Below are 17,218 nucleotides of genomic sequence, written 5' to 3'. Positions count from 1 at the left end.
TACCATGTTGTGTTAGTTTCTGCTGTACAAAGTGAATCAGCCACACATATACATACATACTCTCTTTTTTTGGATTTCCTTCCCATTTACTGTTGACTAATTTCTTAAACCAGCTAGTCTTCTTGTGATTGCTCTTAAACTACAAAATAAGAGTCATTACCAACGAAGGCCTTTATTATTAATATAATCAAGAAATATGAAACTGACAAACTTTAGGAAAGTATTCTTTGCACAGAAAAACTTATCAAGATCCTACAAGAATATATTAAAAATAGCTCCCTTCATGCAAAAAACCTGGAAGGAACTTGGTGACTCATTCTATTTATCAGTCTAAAGCAAGCTATTAATATGAATATTCCTCTCATGGAAAGGTATTTCCCTCATCTTTACCTTTTCTGAAACAGAAGCAAAACCTTTAGTTGGATGCTGTGTTCTCATGTCAAAAACATGAAACTTTCCTTCCAGAGATGTAGCTACTAACTTATTCATACTTATGTCTTTTCTGTCAAACTCCAAGCTACACACCTGAAAATGGAGAATATTTATGAGTGATGCTCCAATGATCATATCCAAGAGTTTCTTTCAAACCAAGTAAACTAACTTTAACATTTTTGGCTCATGTGAAAGCACTTAAAAAACAATCATTTTATCTTTTGAATCTGTATACCAAATACTTGTAATCAGAAAATTTTCTTCTCAGTTAGTAAGGTCCCAAAATCATCTAAGGCACTGAGGTACATTTGGAAAGCCATAATTTAACATTTTACCATTATTATATAATGATTTTATAAGGTTAAGTCAAGGCTGACTAGAGGAAACAGGAAGGAACCATATTCTTCACTAAAGATGTACAATCCGAGAACCAAAAACCTGCAAGTACTTGGGAGTCAATTACAATCTCAGGCTTCCTGATACTACCAGAAAAGGGCCTGGTACCAGCTCACTTTAACATCACACTGCATAGCCCACAGGTGTCCAGAGGTGGGCTACAGGGATGGTGACCCACCAGGCACTGTCACACCACACCTGGGTGTGTGTTCTCCTTCTGAAGAGAGCATCCCTAATTTTTAATCAGATCCTCAAAGTACTTCACAGACCCTAAAGGTTAAGAACCATCCATCCATAAAGGGGTTTTACTGAGAAGAGTTACTAGGGGTGCTTTCCTTCTGTAATTCAGAGGTACATGGAAAAGACATTCAGAGAAACTGCAAAGAATGCAAATGCACATTACCCCATTTTTTATATTTGTCTCCCACCGTAAGGACATATTTCTGAGATCAAATAGCTTGATGTCTCCGTTGTCATAGCCAGCACACACGACACGTTCCTCTTGATTATAAGCGTTGCCTGGAAATCAGGACATGACATTTCAGATCTTTTTAAATGCTGATTTGAAGGCTGCTTAAAAAATCTTATGGACATTTGAAACTAACATAACACTGTAAATCAACTATACTTCAATTAAAAAAAAAAAATCTTACAAAACTACACAGGTAACTTGTACCAAATCAGGTAAAGAAGTAACATTGGGTAGAATCCTATTTTACTAATCCTACAGGACACCACGATTATTAATTTAGTATCTGATATTGTTTACCAAAAAAGCTCTTTATTAAGAGTCTGTGCTCAAGAGATATATGAAAGTGTTTACTGGATTTTAAATTAAAAACAAATATTCTTTCTATACTCTATTTGCAAAGACTAACAATTCAAGCATAGCAGAGTTTGGTAGAATAAATACAGTTACACTTCCATTGCTTTCTTTGAATGCAAATGGAAACTACTTTAAACTTATTTATTTTGCAAAATGTTGTTCTGGTGTTATCTTATCAGATGCTCACAGTTGAAGTAAATCTACAACCTGCAGTTGAATTCACCTTGCTCAGATCCAGTAATGTTTTGGATCACTCCCTTTTCTTATAAGCTCCAGCCCTGCATTTCCACTGGAGGGCTCACCGAGATGACATGACAGCAGCTGAAACTCATGGTGTCTAAAACGGATGTCACTGTCTTCCTTTAAAAACTATCATATACTCTGTGGAACTTTTTCAGTTAACATCATTCACTTCATAGTCAACCTCAAAATTCAGTCACCTTGGACATAATCCTTTCCCTTGTTCCTCATCTCCAAAAAAACTGCCAAACTGTATTTATTTTGCCACATTATTATCTTCTGAATTTACTCCTCTGTTCCATTCTGTTTCTTAAACCTACATATTTCCTGGAATACTGCAAAGAGCTTCAGAATTCACATTTCCTCTGCCACTCCTCCTGCCCACACGACCACAGTGTAAAGCTAAAGCTCTGATCATATCTCATCCTTGCAAAAGCCTTCAAAGGTTTACCGCTACCTCCAGACCATCTAAACACCTCTAGCTGTGGCCATGTGCCATCTTTAAGGCTATTCCTACCTCCATTCCTTCTACATACTCTTCTTCCAATGCTTGAAATCTCCTCCCAATTTCAGTGTTTCAAATCCTACATATCCTTGGACTGAGGTCAATATGTTCTTTTAGCTCCCTTAGAATTCCTTCTATATTGATCCATGCCTCTGTGACCTTTTATCACTCTGACCTTCTATGAGTGATACAATTAATGTAAATAGCACTTTTTATTAAAATTATCAGCTTCTTGAAGTTAAAATAAGAGTCTGCTTCGGATAAATGTCCTTTCTTTAAATTTAATGTCCTATATTTAAAACAGGACTTACATTCCTTAGAATAATGATTAAAAAGCCTTTAATGGACCCAAAGTTAATTACTTTTTAATTATTACATAAATTTTACATGATGATTCTAAACACTAATTCTTAAATTTCTTCCCAAGTGTGCATGTTTTTGGTTTATATATTGTTACTTATACACACACATAGAGTAATTACAATATATACACATAGAAATATCCCAATTTCAGTGGTAATTTAGTTTTAAAATGGGAAATCTAAAAACTTTCCTCTGATGAAGCAACAATCCAATTTAAAAGTAACATAAAAAGCTAGACAGGCCACATACATTGTTAAATCTCATTTTTAACGTCTGTTAATCTACACCGATTATACTAAGAAAAAGGGGAAAGAAAATCAAGGTTTAAAATTAAATATGGCTCTTATCTTTATTATTAATAGCAAAAATGATTGTAATTTTGGTGCTCAGTGAGATACACAAGGGCAAACATCAATGTTCATTTTAAGTATATTAATAGAGGAACATGGTAATAAAATTTGTAAGATATAATTTTGTAATAGTATAATTATTTTTAGAAAATAAACCCACAATGTGTAGAGTATAATGTAAGATTGGTTAGGTTACCATCTAAGGCTCTACTTAATTTCAGTAATGGCATTTGGTTCTAAACTAGGTCAATATTACCAAGTTAAACAGAAATAAATAATAATAGTCCATATTTTTGAACACTTGATATCTAAGCACAATTCTAAGCATTTTACGTGGATTAACTCTGAATCCTCATATCAACACTATTAAGTAGATTCTATTCAGTTCAGTTCAGTTGCTCAGTCGTGTCCGACTCTTTGTGACACCATGAACTGCAGTACGCCAGGCCTCCCTGTCCATCACCAACTCCCGGAGTCCACCCAAACCCATGTCCATCGAGTCGGTGATGCCATCCAACCATCTCATCCTCTGTCGTCCCCTTCTCCTCCTGCCCTCAATCTTTCCCAGCATCAGGGTCTTTCCAAATGATTCAGCTCTTCACATCAGGTAGCCAAAGTACTGGAGTTTCAGCTTAAACACCTATTCTATTTCTATTCAAATTCTATTATGACTTCCATTTTATAAGTGAAGCAAGCAAAAATCAGAGCAGCCTGATAACTTGCCCCAGGTCACAAAGTGAAAGTGAAAGTGAAGTCACTCAGTCGTGTCCGACTCTTTGCGACCCCATGGACTGTAGCCTACCAGGTTCCTCCATCCATGGGATTTTCCAAGCAAGAATACTGGAGTGGGTTGCCATTTCCTTCTCCAGGTCACAAAGCCAGTAAGAATTCAAACCCAGGCCCAATCACCATGTCTATGTGCCTTGATAAACTGCCAAAATAATGTACAGAAGAGCTTCTAAACCGACTCTAAGGACTTTCCTGAAGCACTGTGCTTTTATAGTCTGGTATTTCAGGGGTAAGTGTCCTTCAGCAATTTACCAAATGCCACAGTCCAACAGTCTCTCTTGTTTTCTCCTTGTACAGGCTCCATATTAGCAACAGGATCGTCTTTCTGCCTTGGGTCCCACACCTTTACGGTTCCTGACATGAAAAAAAAAAGGAGTTGGTGAAATCCAATAGTGAATGATGGCATTTCTTTCTGCATTCTCTTCACATGGCTTCCTATGTACATGGAGATATTATAGATGTTACAATATCTGAAAAATAGTCACGTTTTTCTGACTTGTTATTGGGCAAGCTGCACTTAATACAAGAGATATAACCCACATGTTATACCGTCTGACTTGATTTCCAACTAGTAGATACACAACAAAGCCAACAACTGTTCTTAAGTCATCAACAGGTATGACTGACAAGGCAAACACAAATTTCATGTAATTTACACCATGCCTTATGTTCTCGATTTAAGCCTAAAATAAATGTACTATTTATTTAGAATAAAACAAGTGCCATTTTAATGTTTTCTCCTTAGTACCCATATAACCATTGGCATTTTTCTTATACATATAAACAAACTAATTTTTACATCTATGATTTCTTATATGAGGCTTTAGAATACCATTTCATATACAATTCAGTTTAATTTCCCCATGGCAGTAAAGAAGAGGGAAGAAGTTAATAAAAGTAACCAATAATTCTTCTCAATTTAAACTCCCTCATTTTAATGCAAATTATGGGAAAACTAACTAGTGTCACTGATTTTGAGAAACACAAAGACATGTAATAAACTGGTTAAAAGGCAAGTACCCAAGTGAGAACAGAAAAAGGGTAAGAAAAATCCTTGAAAAGGATAATAAATGCAGGAAAGGGGGAGATATTTCACTAGATTTATGGTCAAGGATAAAGTTGGTCATTATAAAGGCTGCTTCAAGGAAAAATAAATTTCCTATAAATGTGACAAGTTATTACAATTTCTCTATGGACTTCTCTGGTGGCTCAGTGGTAAAGAATCTGTCTGCCAATGCAGGAGACACAGGTTCAATCCCTGGGTTGGGAAGATCCCCCAGAATAGGAAATGGCAAGCCACTCCACTATTCTTGCCTGAAAAATCCCATGGACTGAGGAGCCTGGCGGGCCACAGTCCATGGGGGTCTCAAAGAGTCGGACATGCCTGAGCACGCATGTTATACATGACAGAACTCGTAAAAATTGGTAACATTGATTATTCCAAAAGAGCTACATACATGATGATACTTGTTTCATTGTCACTCTCCCAAAACAACAAATAAAACCTTAATGCAAATCGGATGCTCATTAACAGGGGCATGGCTAAGGAACTGTGATACGTTCATAGGATGGAATATTATAAAGCATCAAAATGATAATTATGAAGACCACACCAAAACGGCAATATCATATGACAAAACATTAAATATAAAAAGATTAAGATACAGAATTAGAAAACTGTGAATTCCCTGGCGGTCCAGTGGTTAGCACCCCCTACTTCTACTACTAAAGACACAGGTTCAACGTCTAGTCAGGGAACTGAGATTCTGCATGCCCTGGTGAAGCCAAAAAGACAAACAGACTAAGAAAGAACAAAACTAAATCATATTAACCCTGATAACACAGTGTTAACTAATAAACTGTATCTCAGACTGGAAAGGAAAACCAACCTGATATTTATGCTAGTGTGGTAGACTGTAATTTTTCCTTCTATATTCCATACTGCTTCTAAGATTGGAAAAAATATTTGATTTCTAAAACACAGCTGCTCTTGAGAAACTGTTAGAAAATTAAATTCCACTTTTCTGTGAAAAAAATTTCTTCACGGTCTTGAGCATTAAAAAAAACTAGCCAAACCAATAAAGGTACCAATCACTTAGGTCCCCCTTCTGCAGCAACAAAAATTCTCACTCTGTTATACTCACAACAGCTCAGGACCCCAAAAGGCTTGTCGCTTGTTAGTCACTGCGGGGGAAAAGCAGAGCTGGAGCTCCGGAAGCTTCCTGCAAAGCTCAGCGGAAAGACCACAGACTGCAGTGTTCAACCAGCTGTCAATACGACAATTTTCACAAGTACTAATTCTGCTTTTTAAAAAAAGAAAATGAAAAGCTGCCACCCACAGTATATCGTCAGCTACCTCAAAAATTTCTAGAGACTTTTTAAATCCTCAAGGTTCAGAGGAAACTATGGTTGTTAATAGTTGAACTAGCTCAAGACTAAAATAGTAAGTGCTATGCCTCTATCTCGAAATCTCCCAAAAGCCTGAAACAATTGAGGGATATACAATCAGACTTGCCCATCAAAAAAATAGAGAGTTAGATTTAGGGGGTCAAGGATTGAGGAAGACTTTCACATAGAATATATTGTTGCACAGAGACTTAACTAAAAAAAAAAATTAATGTACACAGAATATTCTGACTTACCATCTCGGCTGCCAGTCACAATTTCAGGTGCCCCTTCCCCAATTCCAAGTCCACCAACACCATCTATAGTATTTATAATTTCTTTATGGCCCTTTACAGAATACACTGGGACTTCTGGAGCTTCCAAATTCCTGAACAACAGAACACAGCTTCTTAGTTACATACACCCCAAATGTTTAGCTCACTACTCAAATCTAAGAATGCAGGCCATATTGGGATTTTTGATAAAAAATAAGGTTTTTCAATTAAGTTAATTTATACATTTACTTCTAAATTTTCCTCTACACTTTAGCTTCTTTCAAGGCCTCCCATGAGAGTTGTCATCATTCAACTTGGAATTCTAACTCCTGAGCCCACTTTACTCAATGGTCCTCAAAGACGATTGATCCAGGACCTCTGCACATGAATCCACCAGGGATGTTTCTTAAAAAACACAGATTCACAGGCTCCTCCCCAGACATAATGAACAAGTATCTCTGGGGTGGGGCTCCAAACCTGTTGACTCTCTAGTACATGGAAGCTGGTAATACTGCTTTAAATACAGAGTAAATTCACAGTGATTTAGAATGTTTCCAAAGTGGGCCTTGGTAGTTTGATCTTGAGATCTTTTGAGAGATAAAACATGAGTAGCCTTTGCTTTGTATACATTTCTTCCTTAATATTATTTTCTGAGTTCCACACTGATTTTCATCTAGTTACATTTTTCAGTTTGTCGTCATGCTGATCACAAAATATTACAGGCAAACTAGCTGAAGTCTCTAATTCTAGGTTAGTTAAGTGAAGGAAGTACTGGAAAGCACCTACTTTTATGTGTGTCTGAATCTATGGCTGGGTGAGTGGCTCAAATAGGTTATGCTAATGCACCTTTCTCCTTTCTCTTCATTCCACACCCCTCCTTCTGCTTTTGTATTAGAGCCTCTATCCACATTTCTTTTCAGCAAGTCAGTTTTCAACAATACTTATACTTTTTCTCTTTAATGAACTTAGCTCTTCATGACATGTAACCTCAACTTACTACTAGGCCTAGATTTATCAGTAAAATCTTGCAAATAAAAGTTAAGAAGTTCACGTGGTTCGGAGGTGATGTTTATCTTTGTTGCGTTCATTGTGAAAGTGTCAAGAGACTAAAGAGGACTGAGGTTCTGTTTAAAAGAACTGGTTTACTCTTTTCACAGACTTTGAAACATCAGTTCTTTTAACATGAAATTATGACTTACCAATGAAAATAAAGCAGTAACACCTATACCAGGAAGCTCTGTTAGGAAGATAGTCGACTGTTACATTTGTTGCATACTTTTGTGCTGAAATGTATCTATTTTAAAAAATACCACTCAGACTGGTCTCTCTCTCAAGTTCTTTGAAAGGATATGACACAGCAGGTAAAAATTGATGCATTCTGCATTCCAGCTGCAACCCTGTGGACTGTAGCCTGCCAGGCTCCTCTGTCTGTGGAATTTTCCAGGCAAGAAAACTGGAGGGGGTTGCCATTTCCTACTCTAGGGGATCTTTCCCGATCCAGGGATCGAACCTGCATCTCTTGCATCTCCTGCATTGGCAAGCAGATTCTTTACCACTGCTCCACCTGGGAAGCCTGCTAATTATTAAGAAGTTAAAGCAAATGGAATTAAAATCGCTTCATTCTATGTTATATTATGACTCTAAGACAAATAAATATGCCAAAGTAATTCAGTTACAAAATAGCAGATTCTAAATTAGAATCAAAAAAGATCACAAGGTAGGGAAGACAGTTTCTCTAGAACATTATTGTATACATGATTAAAAGATAGTCTTAAAAAGTTTTTACAGAGGATTTTCAATTCATTCAACTCTAAATTTGAGGAAATAACTCTAGGTAAAACATGAAAATTAAAAGCATTTGGTACTATTGAGATTTGGCTTATTCAAAACAGGTTTGTCTTGATTTACTCAACAGATGTGTTCCTAAAAAGTTGTGCTCAGATGTAAGTTAAAGCATAAAAAGAAAAAATTTAATGAACTGGGAGTTCTATGTTAAAAAAATTAAAACATACAAAAATATATTATTGTGTAATACCAAATATCTTCTTAAAATGTAAACAACATCTAATTTTTCAGTGTTATACATGAGCATTGTTATAAACTGTATCCTTCATGGTGGAGGGAATAGCTCTTTATTACAAATATGGGTGTTAAATACTAGTGCTAAACAGCATGTATGGAAATAAATATTAATGTTATTTGAAAAAGCTAAAGAAAAATGTATTTTAAAATAGATTTGAAACGTGAAATTTAAAAATAGATATTAAAAGGTAATTGCAATATTCTTATAAGTAGTTAAAATTTAACAAAAAACATCTTAGAATTCTTTCAGTGGAAGCGTAACACAACTATCAAAGAAATTGCTTGTCTTCACACTGATGAAATAATCTTACCATATATGAAGGTTTCCAGCAAAATCTCCAGTGGCTAGATATCTCTGCTGTAAAGATGTTGCGCCAAATGTTCCACATTTAATGGGTTTGGCCTTTTCAATCTTGATAGAAGGGAGGGAGAGAGGATACGTTATTTAGGTAAGCACCTATTTGTAATCCATATTTATGGCTCTATTATGGGAATTAAATAAGGCACACAATTTTAAAAAGCAATTAAAATGTTTTTTGATAAAAAAATTATCATGCTTTTCCTTCAGTAATTTTTGTATAGTCAAAAAGTACAGGCGGACTTCCCTGGTGGCTTAGCTGATAAAGAATCCGCCTGCAATGCAGCCATGAAATTAAAAGATGCTTGCTCCTTGGAAGAAAAGCTATGACAAACCTAGACAGCATATTAAAAAGCACAGACATTACTTTGCCAACAAAGGTCCATCTAGTCAAAGCTATGGTTTTTCCAGTAGTCATGTATGGATGTGAGAATTTGACTATAAAGAAAGCTGAACGCCAAATTGATGCTTTTGAACTGTGGTATTGGGGAAGACTCTTGAGAGTCCCTTGGACTGCAAGGAGATCCAACCAGTCCATCCTAAAGGAAATCAGTCTTGAATATTCATTGGAAGGACTGATGCTGAAGCTGAAGCTCCAGTACTCTGGCCACCTGATGTGAAGAACTGACTCATTGGAAAAGATCCTGATGCTGGGAAAGATTGAAGTCAGGAGGAGAAGGGGACGACAGAGGATGAGATGGTTGGATGGCATCACTGACTCGATGGACATGAGTTTGAGCAAGCTCCAGAAGTTGCTGATTGACAGGGAAGCCTGGCGTGCTGCAGTCCATGGAGTTGCAAAGAGTCGGACACAACTAAGTGACAGAACTGAACTGAACTGAAAAGTACAGGCAGATCTTGGGAGATTTTTGCAAGTTTGGTTCTAGACCACCAAAATAAAGCAAATATTTGCAATAAACTGAGTCACATGAACTTTTGTTTCTCAGTGAATGTAAAAGTTATATTTATACTATCCTGTAGCCTATTAAGTATGCAAATCATTATGTCTAAAAGACAATGTACATACTTTAATTAAAAAATATATTATTACCAAAAAATTGCTAACTGCTTTGATCATCCATGAAAAGAAACTCCTTATCCGTTACTGTTTTCTCATGAGACTGCGGCAATTCAGTCCCATCTTCAGGTTCCACTTCTAATTCTAGTTTTCTTGCTGTGTCCACCACAACTTCAGTTACTTCTTCCACTGAAGTCCTGAACCCCTCAGGTCATCCATGAGGTCTGGATAAACTTCTTCCAAACTCCTATTCATGTTGACATTTTGACCTTCTTCCATGAATCACCAACGTTCTTAATGGCATCTAGAATGATGAATCCTTTCCAGAAAGTTTTCAATTTACTTTGTCCAGATCCATCAGAGGAATCACTTTCTTTGGCAGCTGTAGCCTTAAGAAGTGTATTTCTTAAATAACAAGACTTGAAAGTTGACATTATTCCTTGATCCATGGGCTGCAGAATGGATGCTGTGCTAGCAAGCATGAAATCAATGTGAATCTTATGGGTACATCTTCATCAGAGCTCTTGGGTGAGCAGGTATATCGTCAGTGAGCAGCAATATTTTGAAAGGCCTTTTTATCCTGAGTAGTAGCTCTCAACAGTGGGTCTAAAATATTCAACAGTTTGTTGTAAAACAGATATGCTGTTATCAAAGCTTTATTGTCCCATTTATAGAACACAGCCAGAATACTTAGCATAACTCTAAAAGGAACCAGGATTTTCAGAATGGTCAATGAGCATTGGTTTAAAATTAGTCACCAGCTGTACTAGCCCCTAACAAGAAAGTCAGTCTGTCCTTTGACTCGAGGCATTGGCTTCTCCTCTCTCGCTATACAAGTCCTAGATGGCATCTTCTTCCAATAGAAGGCTGTTTCATCTACACCAAAAATCTGTTGTTCAGTGTAGCCTCCTTCATGAATTATCTTAGTAGATCTTCTGCATAACTTGCTGCAGCTTCTGCAGCACCTGCTACTTCATTTTGTACTTTCATGTTAAGGAGACGGCTTCTTTCCTTAAACCATATGAACCAACCTCTGCTAGCTTCCAACTTTTCTTCTGCTGCTTCCTCGCCTCTCTCAGCCTTCAAAGAATTGAAGAGAGTTAGGGCCTTTGCTCTGGACAAGGCTTTGTCTTAAGGGAATGTTGTGGCTGATTTATTCAGGCCACTAAAACTTTCTCTGTATCAGTAATAAAGCTGTTTCACTTATCATTCCTGTGTTCACTGGAGTAGAACTTCTCATTTCCTTCAAAAACTTTCACTTTGCGTTCACACCTTGGCTACTATTTGATGCAAGATGCCTAACTTTTGGCCCATCTACGCTTTCAACATGCCTTCCTCACTAAACGTAAACATTCTTGGTTTTTTATTTAAAGTGAGAGACCTGTGACTCTTCCTTAGAGGCCACTGTAGGGCTAATTTCAATATTGTTGTGTCTCAGGGAACAGGAAGCCCTGAGGAGAGGAAGAGGGTTGGAGAAAGGTCAGCAAGTGAAGCAGTCAGAACACATACAACATTTACCAATTAAAGTTTGCAGTCTTGTCAGGGTGTGGTTGATGGCATCCCAAAACAATTACAACATCATCATCAAAGGTCACTGATCAGAGATCACCAAAACAAATATACTACAAGAATTACCAAAACATGATACAGAGACACAAAGCAAGCAAGTGCGGGTGGAAAAACAGTGCTGATAGACTTGGTCAGCACAGGGTTACCAAAATCCTTCAATTCGTAAATGATTCAGTCTCTGCGAATTCAATAAAGAGAAGCACAATAAAAGGAGGTATGCTTGTATGTCAAATGAATGAGTTTTGCCTTTCTTCTCATCTCGATAATAAGACATTAAAATGCTGACACCTCTAACATCTCCACTGGTTTGCAAATATGCAGATTTCAGCATTTAATGTGGTATTCTTCTTTAAGAGCCTCTAAAGAAAAAGGATATAATGAAGATATTACTCTTCCAGGTGACAACAGGAAAAAAAAAAACCACTTATGTGTCTTGTATAGTTTTCCCTGCAGAATCCTATAAACTGAGAATGGTTATGTCCGAGTCTCTCTGAGACTGTTTTAGTGCAAAGAGACGTGTATACCTGTGTGCACCAAAGGCACAGCTGTTAGCATGGGTTATCCAATGTTTCGATATTTCTTTAATTTAAAAGACTGTTGGGAATTCCATGGAAGTCCAGTGATTAGGACTCTGAGCTTTCACTGACAAAGGCCTGGGTTCGATCCCTACTTGGGGAACTAAAATTCCACAGCCACTCGGCCAAATAAATAAACGTAAATAAAAATAAAAGACTATTGTTAACAGTTGATCCTTGAACAGTACAGGAGTTAGTCCACATGTAACTTACAGTCAGATCTCTATATCCAAGATTCCTCTGCATCCGTGGATTCAACCAACCATGGACTATGTAGTAATGTAGTATTAACTCTTGAAAAAACACCTGGGTATAAGTGACCCATGCAGTTCAAACCCATGCTACACAAAGGTCAACTGCAGTCACATCAGTAAAACAGCCATATGCAAACTCCACCTGCGCATGTCACTGAAGTCCATCTTGGAGTCTACATGTCCGGCTGCCTTGGCCCCCAGAAACTCTAGAGGACATGGAATTGAGGTTCTATGGGGTCACAAATAGCTGGACACGACTGAGTGTCTGAGTGCACACACATATATACACACATCCACACATCCACTCTAGCTGCAGAATAGCACTGTCAGCTCAACAGGGCAAAACTATTTCTCTTATTTAGTCTCTTGCAATCTTTAACTTTTTTCTTTTTTGAATTTTCACTGCAGTTGATTTACAATGTTACGTTTACTTATTCATTTTTAATTTTTGGCCATACCCTGCAGCATGTAGTATCCCAGTTCCCAGACCAGGGATCAAACCCGCACCCACGGCATTGGAAGGTGGAGTCTTAACCATGGGACTGCCAGGGAAGTTCCCTTTTTTTTTTTTCTTTTATTCTTAACAAAAATAGTACATGTTCCCTATAAAGATGCAAACAAAACCAAAGACCTGAAGAGTGAAAAGTAAGTTTCCCTTTGACACGCCCCAGAAGTAATCCCCATTCTCTTAGACCCTTTGCTACCTATTTACAACTACATATAGATTTGGTTTAATACAGAGAGCATCATAATATCAATATATTGTCCATTGACTTGATTTTTTTTCACTTAGAGATATATCTGGATGAATTTTTTTCCCTCCACAGAGTTCCCCAGTTTCTAGGGCACTTCCCCTGTAATCTTTGAGTTGCTGGGCCAATCTTCAACCCTACCACTAGGGTTGGCGTGTTTCATACACTTTGTGAAAACAATTTTCCTACCACTTTCAATGTTTGGTGGGGTATTTCCACATAGGATATATGTAGCAATTTTCAAAAAAGAAAATAAAATTCACTTAACACAAACTATAACTGAACTTCTCTTTCATGATTCAAAAGAAATCATCATATGCTCCGGGGCTTTGGAAACTCCCAGCCTGCTGAGCTTTGTGCTTGGGATCTGGATGAACTAGCAGTAGGCTTTACCTACTAGGTAGCCTGGCCTAAAATAAAGCCGGGACTCTTTGGAACTGTCCAGGACCTTTTGATTAAATTTTGTTTAATCAGACATCTACAATAACATGGTGGTAAAAGACTGTATTGATGAGAATAGAACACAGAATGTTAATTTTTTCTCCTTTTTAATGCACTGGTGATCTGAGATAGCATCAGTTATATTTGACATCAGAAAACTGATATTCATCTATTTCAGCTATTTTTCCAATTTTATGGAAAACGTATCTTACAATGGGACACCATGGCGGATCAAAATTTTGTCAATTTAATAAAGCAGTTTCCAATTCCAAATCATTTACATCCTCCCCACCATCCCCTTCCCCCAAATAAAATACCTGAAACAATATGTTAATACTGATATAGCTAATCACTCAATTAATTAATTAATCATTGTAGCTAATCACCTAATCACACTATTAGAGCACAATTTCTATAGCTAAACTAATTCAGACTTCCAGCCTGGACCAACTGAAGAAACAGCTCCCCGCTCCTTCCTACCGTTTGCCTCACATGGGGCCTGGGTCTCCCCCAGCTCTGGATCACTGTTAATGAGTCCCTCAGTCTAAGACAGAGGATGTGAACAGGCCTCTCAGGTAAGAAATGGGTGGGCCCTGAGCAACAGGAACAGGCCTCCAGGGACTTGAGTATTAAGAACTACAGGAGGGCTCGCACCACATATTGATATAACTCTCTGGGAAAATTCTTCCCCAAATAGCCTTGGGAAGACTGGTCACCCACTGTCTTCTCTTCCACCAGCTAAAGATTCTGCTTCCCAGAATTCCACTGCTTTCCCCAGGAGTCTCTTCCTCCTGGGTCATGGAAGAGAAAAAAGGTGATCCCTACTTTTCAGTCCCTGTAGGAAGCACACAGTTCTAAGTGTTTACTGCTACTAATAATAAATTGGGGAGCCAAACTTTTCCTCTGTTATGGCTTTACCTAACTTTTGCCTTTAGACCCTGTGGAATAGAGAAACCAGAAAACTGCAACCACTGATCTTCCAGTACCAACATAATTTCACAGATACACAGAGAGATTCATACACACACACACACACACACACACACAGAGCTGATGGATATTTTTTCCTCAGGTTTAAGTTTTCTTCAATGATTTTTTTAGTTTGTCTGCTACGAAATACTAGCTAATAAACACCAATAAGAAGACCTGGAAATAAGGATTAAAATTTTTATGCATGGTTACTTCTTGTGTTGCAAATATCAAAGTATATATAATATATATACTCAGAGTATATGTATTTTTTTCTACTGGGAAAACATGTCCTTGTGCAGAGGTGGAACTGATTATTACAATATTTCATGTTGTTCTAAAAACCACACCACGATGTCCATATGTACTGACACCTGAACACATCTGAGAATTCTTACCTTAGGAGAAAACAACCTGACTACTACTCTATTATTAGGACATGGTGGGGCCTATACTAGATAATTTAACGTGTGTCATGGCAGGGATTCTAAAAGAGGGGTTTACTGCAAATAATGAGTGGAATGAGATAAAAATGTATCTACATTTAGAGACATAGACCCACAGGAGTGGCACCAAGGCCTGTGGTATATAAATGTACAAAGCCCTTTGAAGGCTGACCTTGCCGGTCTCTCTGACCTCATTTCCTGCTTCTCTCCTTTCACACTCCAGCCACACCTGCGGCTGCATTTTTGTTCTTCAGACTCACCAGTCATGCGGCCTCAGGGTATTTGCATTTGCTGTTCCTGTTGCCTGGACTGGTCTTCCCTCACGTCATCATGTCTTCTACCAACTCCGATTTCAGCTTAAATGTCAATGCCTCTAAGAGATCCTCCCCGCCCCTCCCATCTTAAGTGAAACCCCCAAATCCCAATCACTTGCCCTGTTTAATCTTATTTCACTTATCAACAAAATTCTTTTATTCACTCAGTTATCTATTTCCTCCCTTCCTAGAATGAATACCACAGGAATGGGGCCCTCAGCAATTTGTTCAACACCTAACTGGCGCTCAACATTTGTTAAATGAAAGCATAAATGAACATGGATTAACTTCTCAGTCCCGGTGCTGGAGAGAGGGAAACCACTGCTGGAGGTCATGTTCCCTTTTCTCCCGTCATATTTTCACCTGACAGACCGTAGTTTTCGGCGTCACTTTATATGCAATAATAAAAACAGCATCCATATATGGAACACCAATGTAGCAGATACTGTTCTAGATGTCCTTCTGTACTAGTCCATCCCTTCTCTTTCTAACACATGCCACTGCAAACTAAGTGTTTGGGACACCCCTTTCCAGATGACAAGCAGGTTCAAAAGATGAAGAGACTCGTCCAAGGTTCCTACAGTCAGGTAGATTTCAAGCTCTTTCTACCACGCTAGGCTGTCTCCAGGACTATATGTAAACCAGTTAAATAAACATTTCCTATGTAGTCCCCATTCTGTAAACCTGAGCCCTTAGAAGTCCCAAAGAAATGCTCCAATCCTGAACTAGACTGGTGAGGTAAGTAAGGCCTGACTTAAACCTACTTTCAGATTTGTGTCCTTTGGTTTTTACCTTCATTTTATGTCTTCATAAAATGTAAACATGATATTTATGCTTCCTGTTATTTTTTTATCCTTGTATCCTTTCATCAAAGGATAGCCATATATTGTTACATCAAAGATTTAACTAGTGGTCTGTCGCAAATGATGTTTAAAGAATCAAATTAAAGATCAAGAATCAAATTAATCTCAAAATACAGAAACACATTGAAAAATAAACTCAAACGTATAAACATCTTGTTATCTGCATAGCAGGGAGGGCTGCGCTTTGCTCAGAAAGGCTGAGTTAGGTTGGCAAGTGGACTTAAAAAAGCAGAAGTGTTTGCTCTTTCCTTAGACATTCATGGAAATGATAACATTAGCTAAATTAAGAGAGGACATTGGAGTAAAGTTAATTTTTCTTTTTAATAGTTCATAAAAGGGACCCCTCCTTGTCCCTGTTAAATGTTTTACCTTTGGAAAAGAAAAGATGAAAAGAATTCAGAGGACACTTAACTTTTCCTGCTAGAAAAGTGGTTAAAAAAAATGGAGATCTATTTTGCAAAATGTGTTCCACAAAGTAAATTAGAATATATTAACTTTTGCTATGATACTGAAAATGACCGTTGATGACAGACATATTTGACCCCTAGTTGTTGGTTCTCTTTGCTCTGTTAACGGGTGATTAAGGAAGCCCATGATCGATAATTCCCAGCAGAGCTATTTTTGTTCTATCTGTGGGTGGGTCTAGTACAGCTTGTCAGTATTTCCTCCTCCACATCCTGGCACTACTTAATTAACATTAAAAGGTTTAGTCAACCACATGTTAACAAGCAGTGAATTCAGTGGCACAGGGGCTAAGAAAGCAGAACTTTATTAGATTATTACTAATTTTTAAAGTGTAAACATCCCCAACTGTGGCACTTTTCAGGGCCACCCCTAGTCCTTTGGGCCAAGTTGGCGGGTGGAGGGGGATGGGGGTGGAAGGCGCCCTCTACAGGCTGATGGAAGTCTCACACAAGAGGAGAAATGCTGGAGAGAGATGGATTTCACCCTTCACTTGAACCCTTGGCCAGATAGCTGTGAGCAATTTAACAAACTACTCAATTGTATATGAAGAC

General features: G+C 37.8%; 1 protein-coding gene across 4 annotated transcripts in view; it reads right to left on the bottom strand.

Annotated features, from left to right (window-relative positions):
* Nucleotides 1-17,218, bottom strand: part of DNAAF10 (dynein axonemal assembly factor 10) — a 34,555-nt gene that overhangs the window by 14,160 nt on the left and 3,177 nt on the right. For all 4 annotated transcript variants that reach the window (XR_014083516.1, XM_081595703.1, XM_081595700.1 and 1 more), the window contains exons 2-6: nucleotides 8,955-9,055; nucleotides 6,544-6,674; nucleotides 4,154-4,255; nucleotides 1,232-1,347; nucleotides 391-525 (exon numbers count right to left, since the gene is read on the bottom strand). Coding sequence is in view for 3 of the 4 variants with exons in the window: in XM_081595703.1 (XP_081451829.1) it covers nucleotides 391-525; nucleotides 1,232-1,347; nucleotides 4,154-4,255; nucleotides 6,544-6,674; nucleotides 8,955-9,055 (585 nt within the window). In the remaining variant the exon portion in view is untranslated. The remainder of the gene's footprint in view (nucleotides 1-390; nucleotides 526-1,231; nucleotides 1,348-4,153; nucleotides 4,256-6,543; nucleotides 6,675-8,954; nucleotides 9,056-17,218) is intronic.

This window comes from Giraffa tippelskirchi, chromosome 4, assembly GCF_054371585.1.
Source record: "Giraffa tippelskirchi isolate mGirTip1 chromosome 4, T2T-mGirTip1v1.2.pri, whole genome shotgun sequence".
Lineage (NCBI taxonomy): Eukaryota > Metazoa > Chordata > Mammalia > Artiodactyla > Giraffidae > Giraffa > Giraffa tippelskirchi.
The sequence above is the reverse complement of the archived record's forward strand: the minus strand, read 5'-3'. Positions and strand labels throughout refer to the sequence as shown.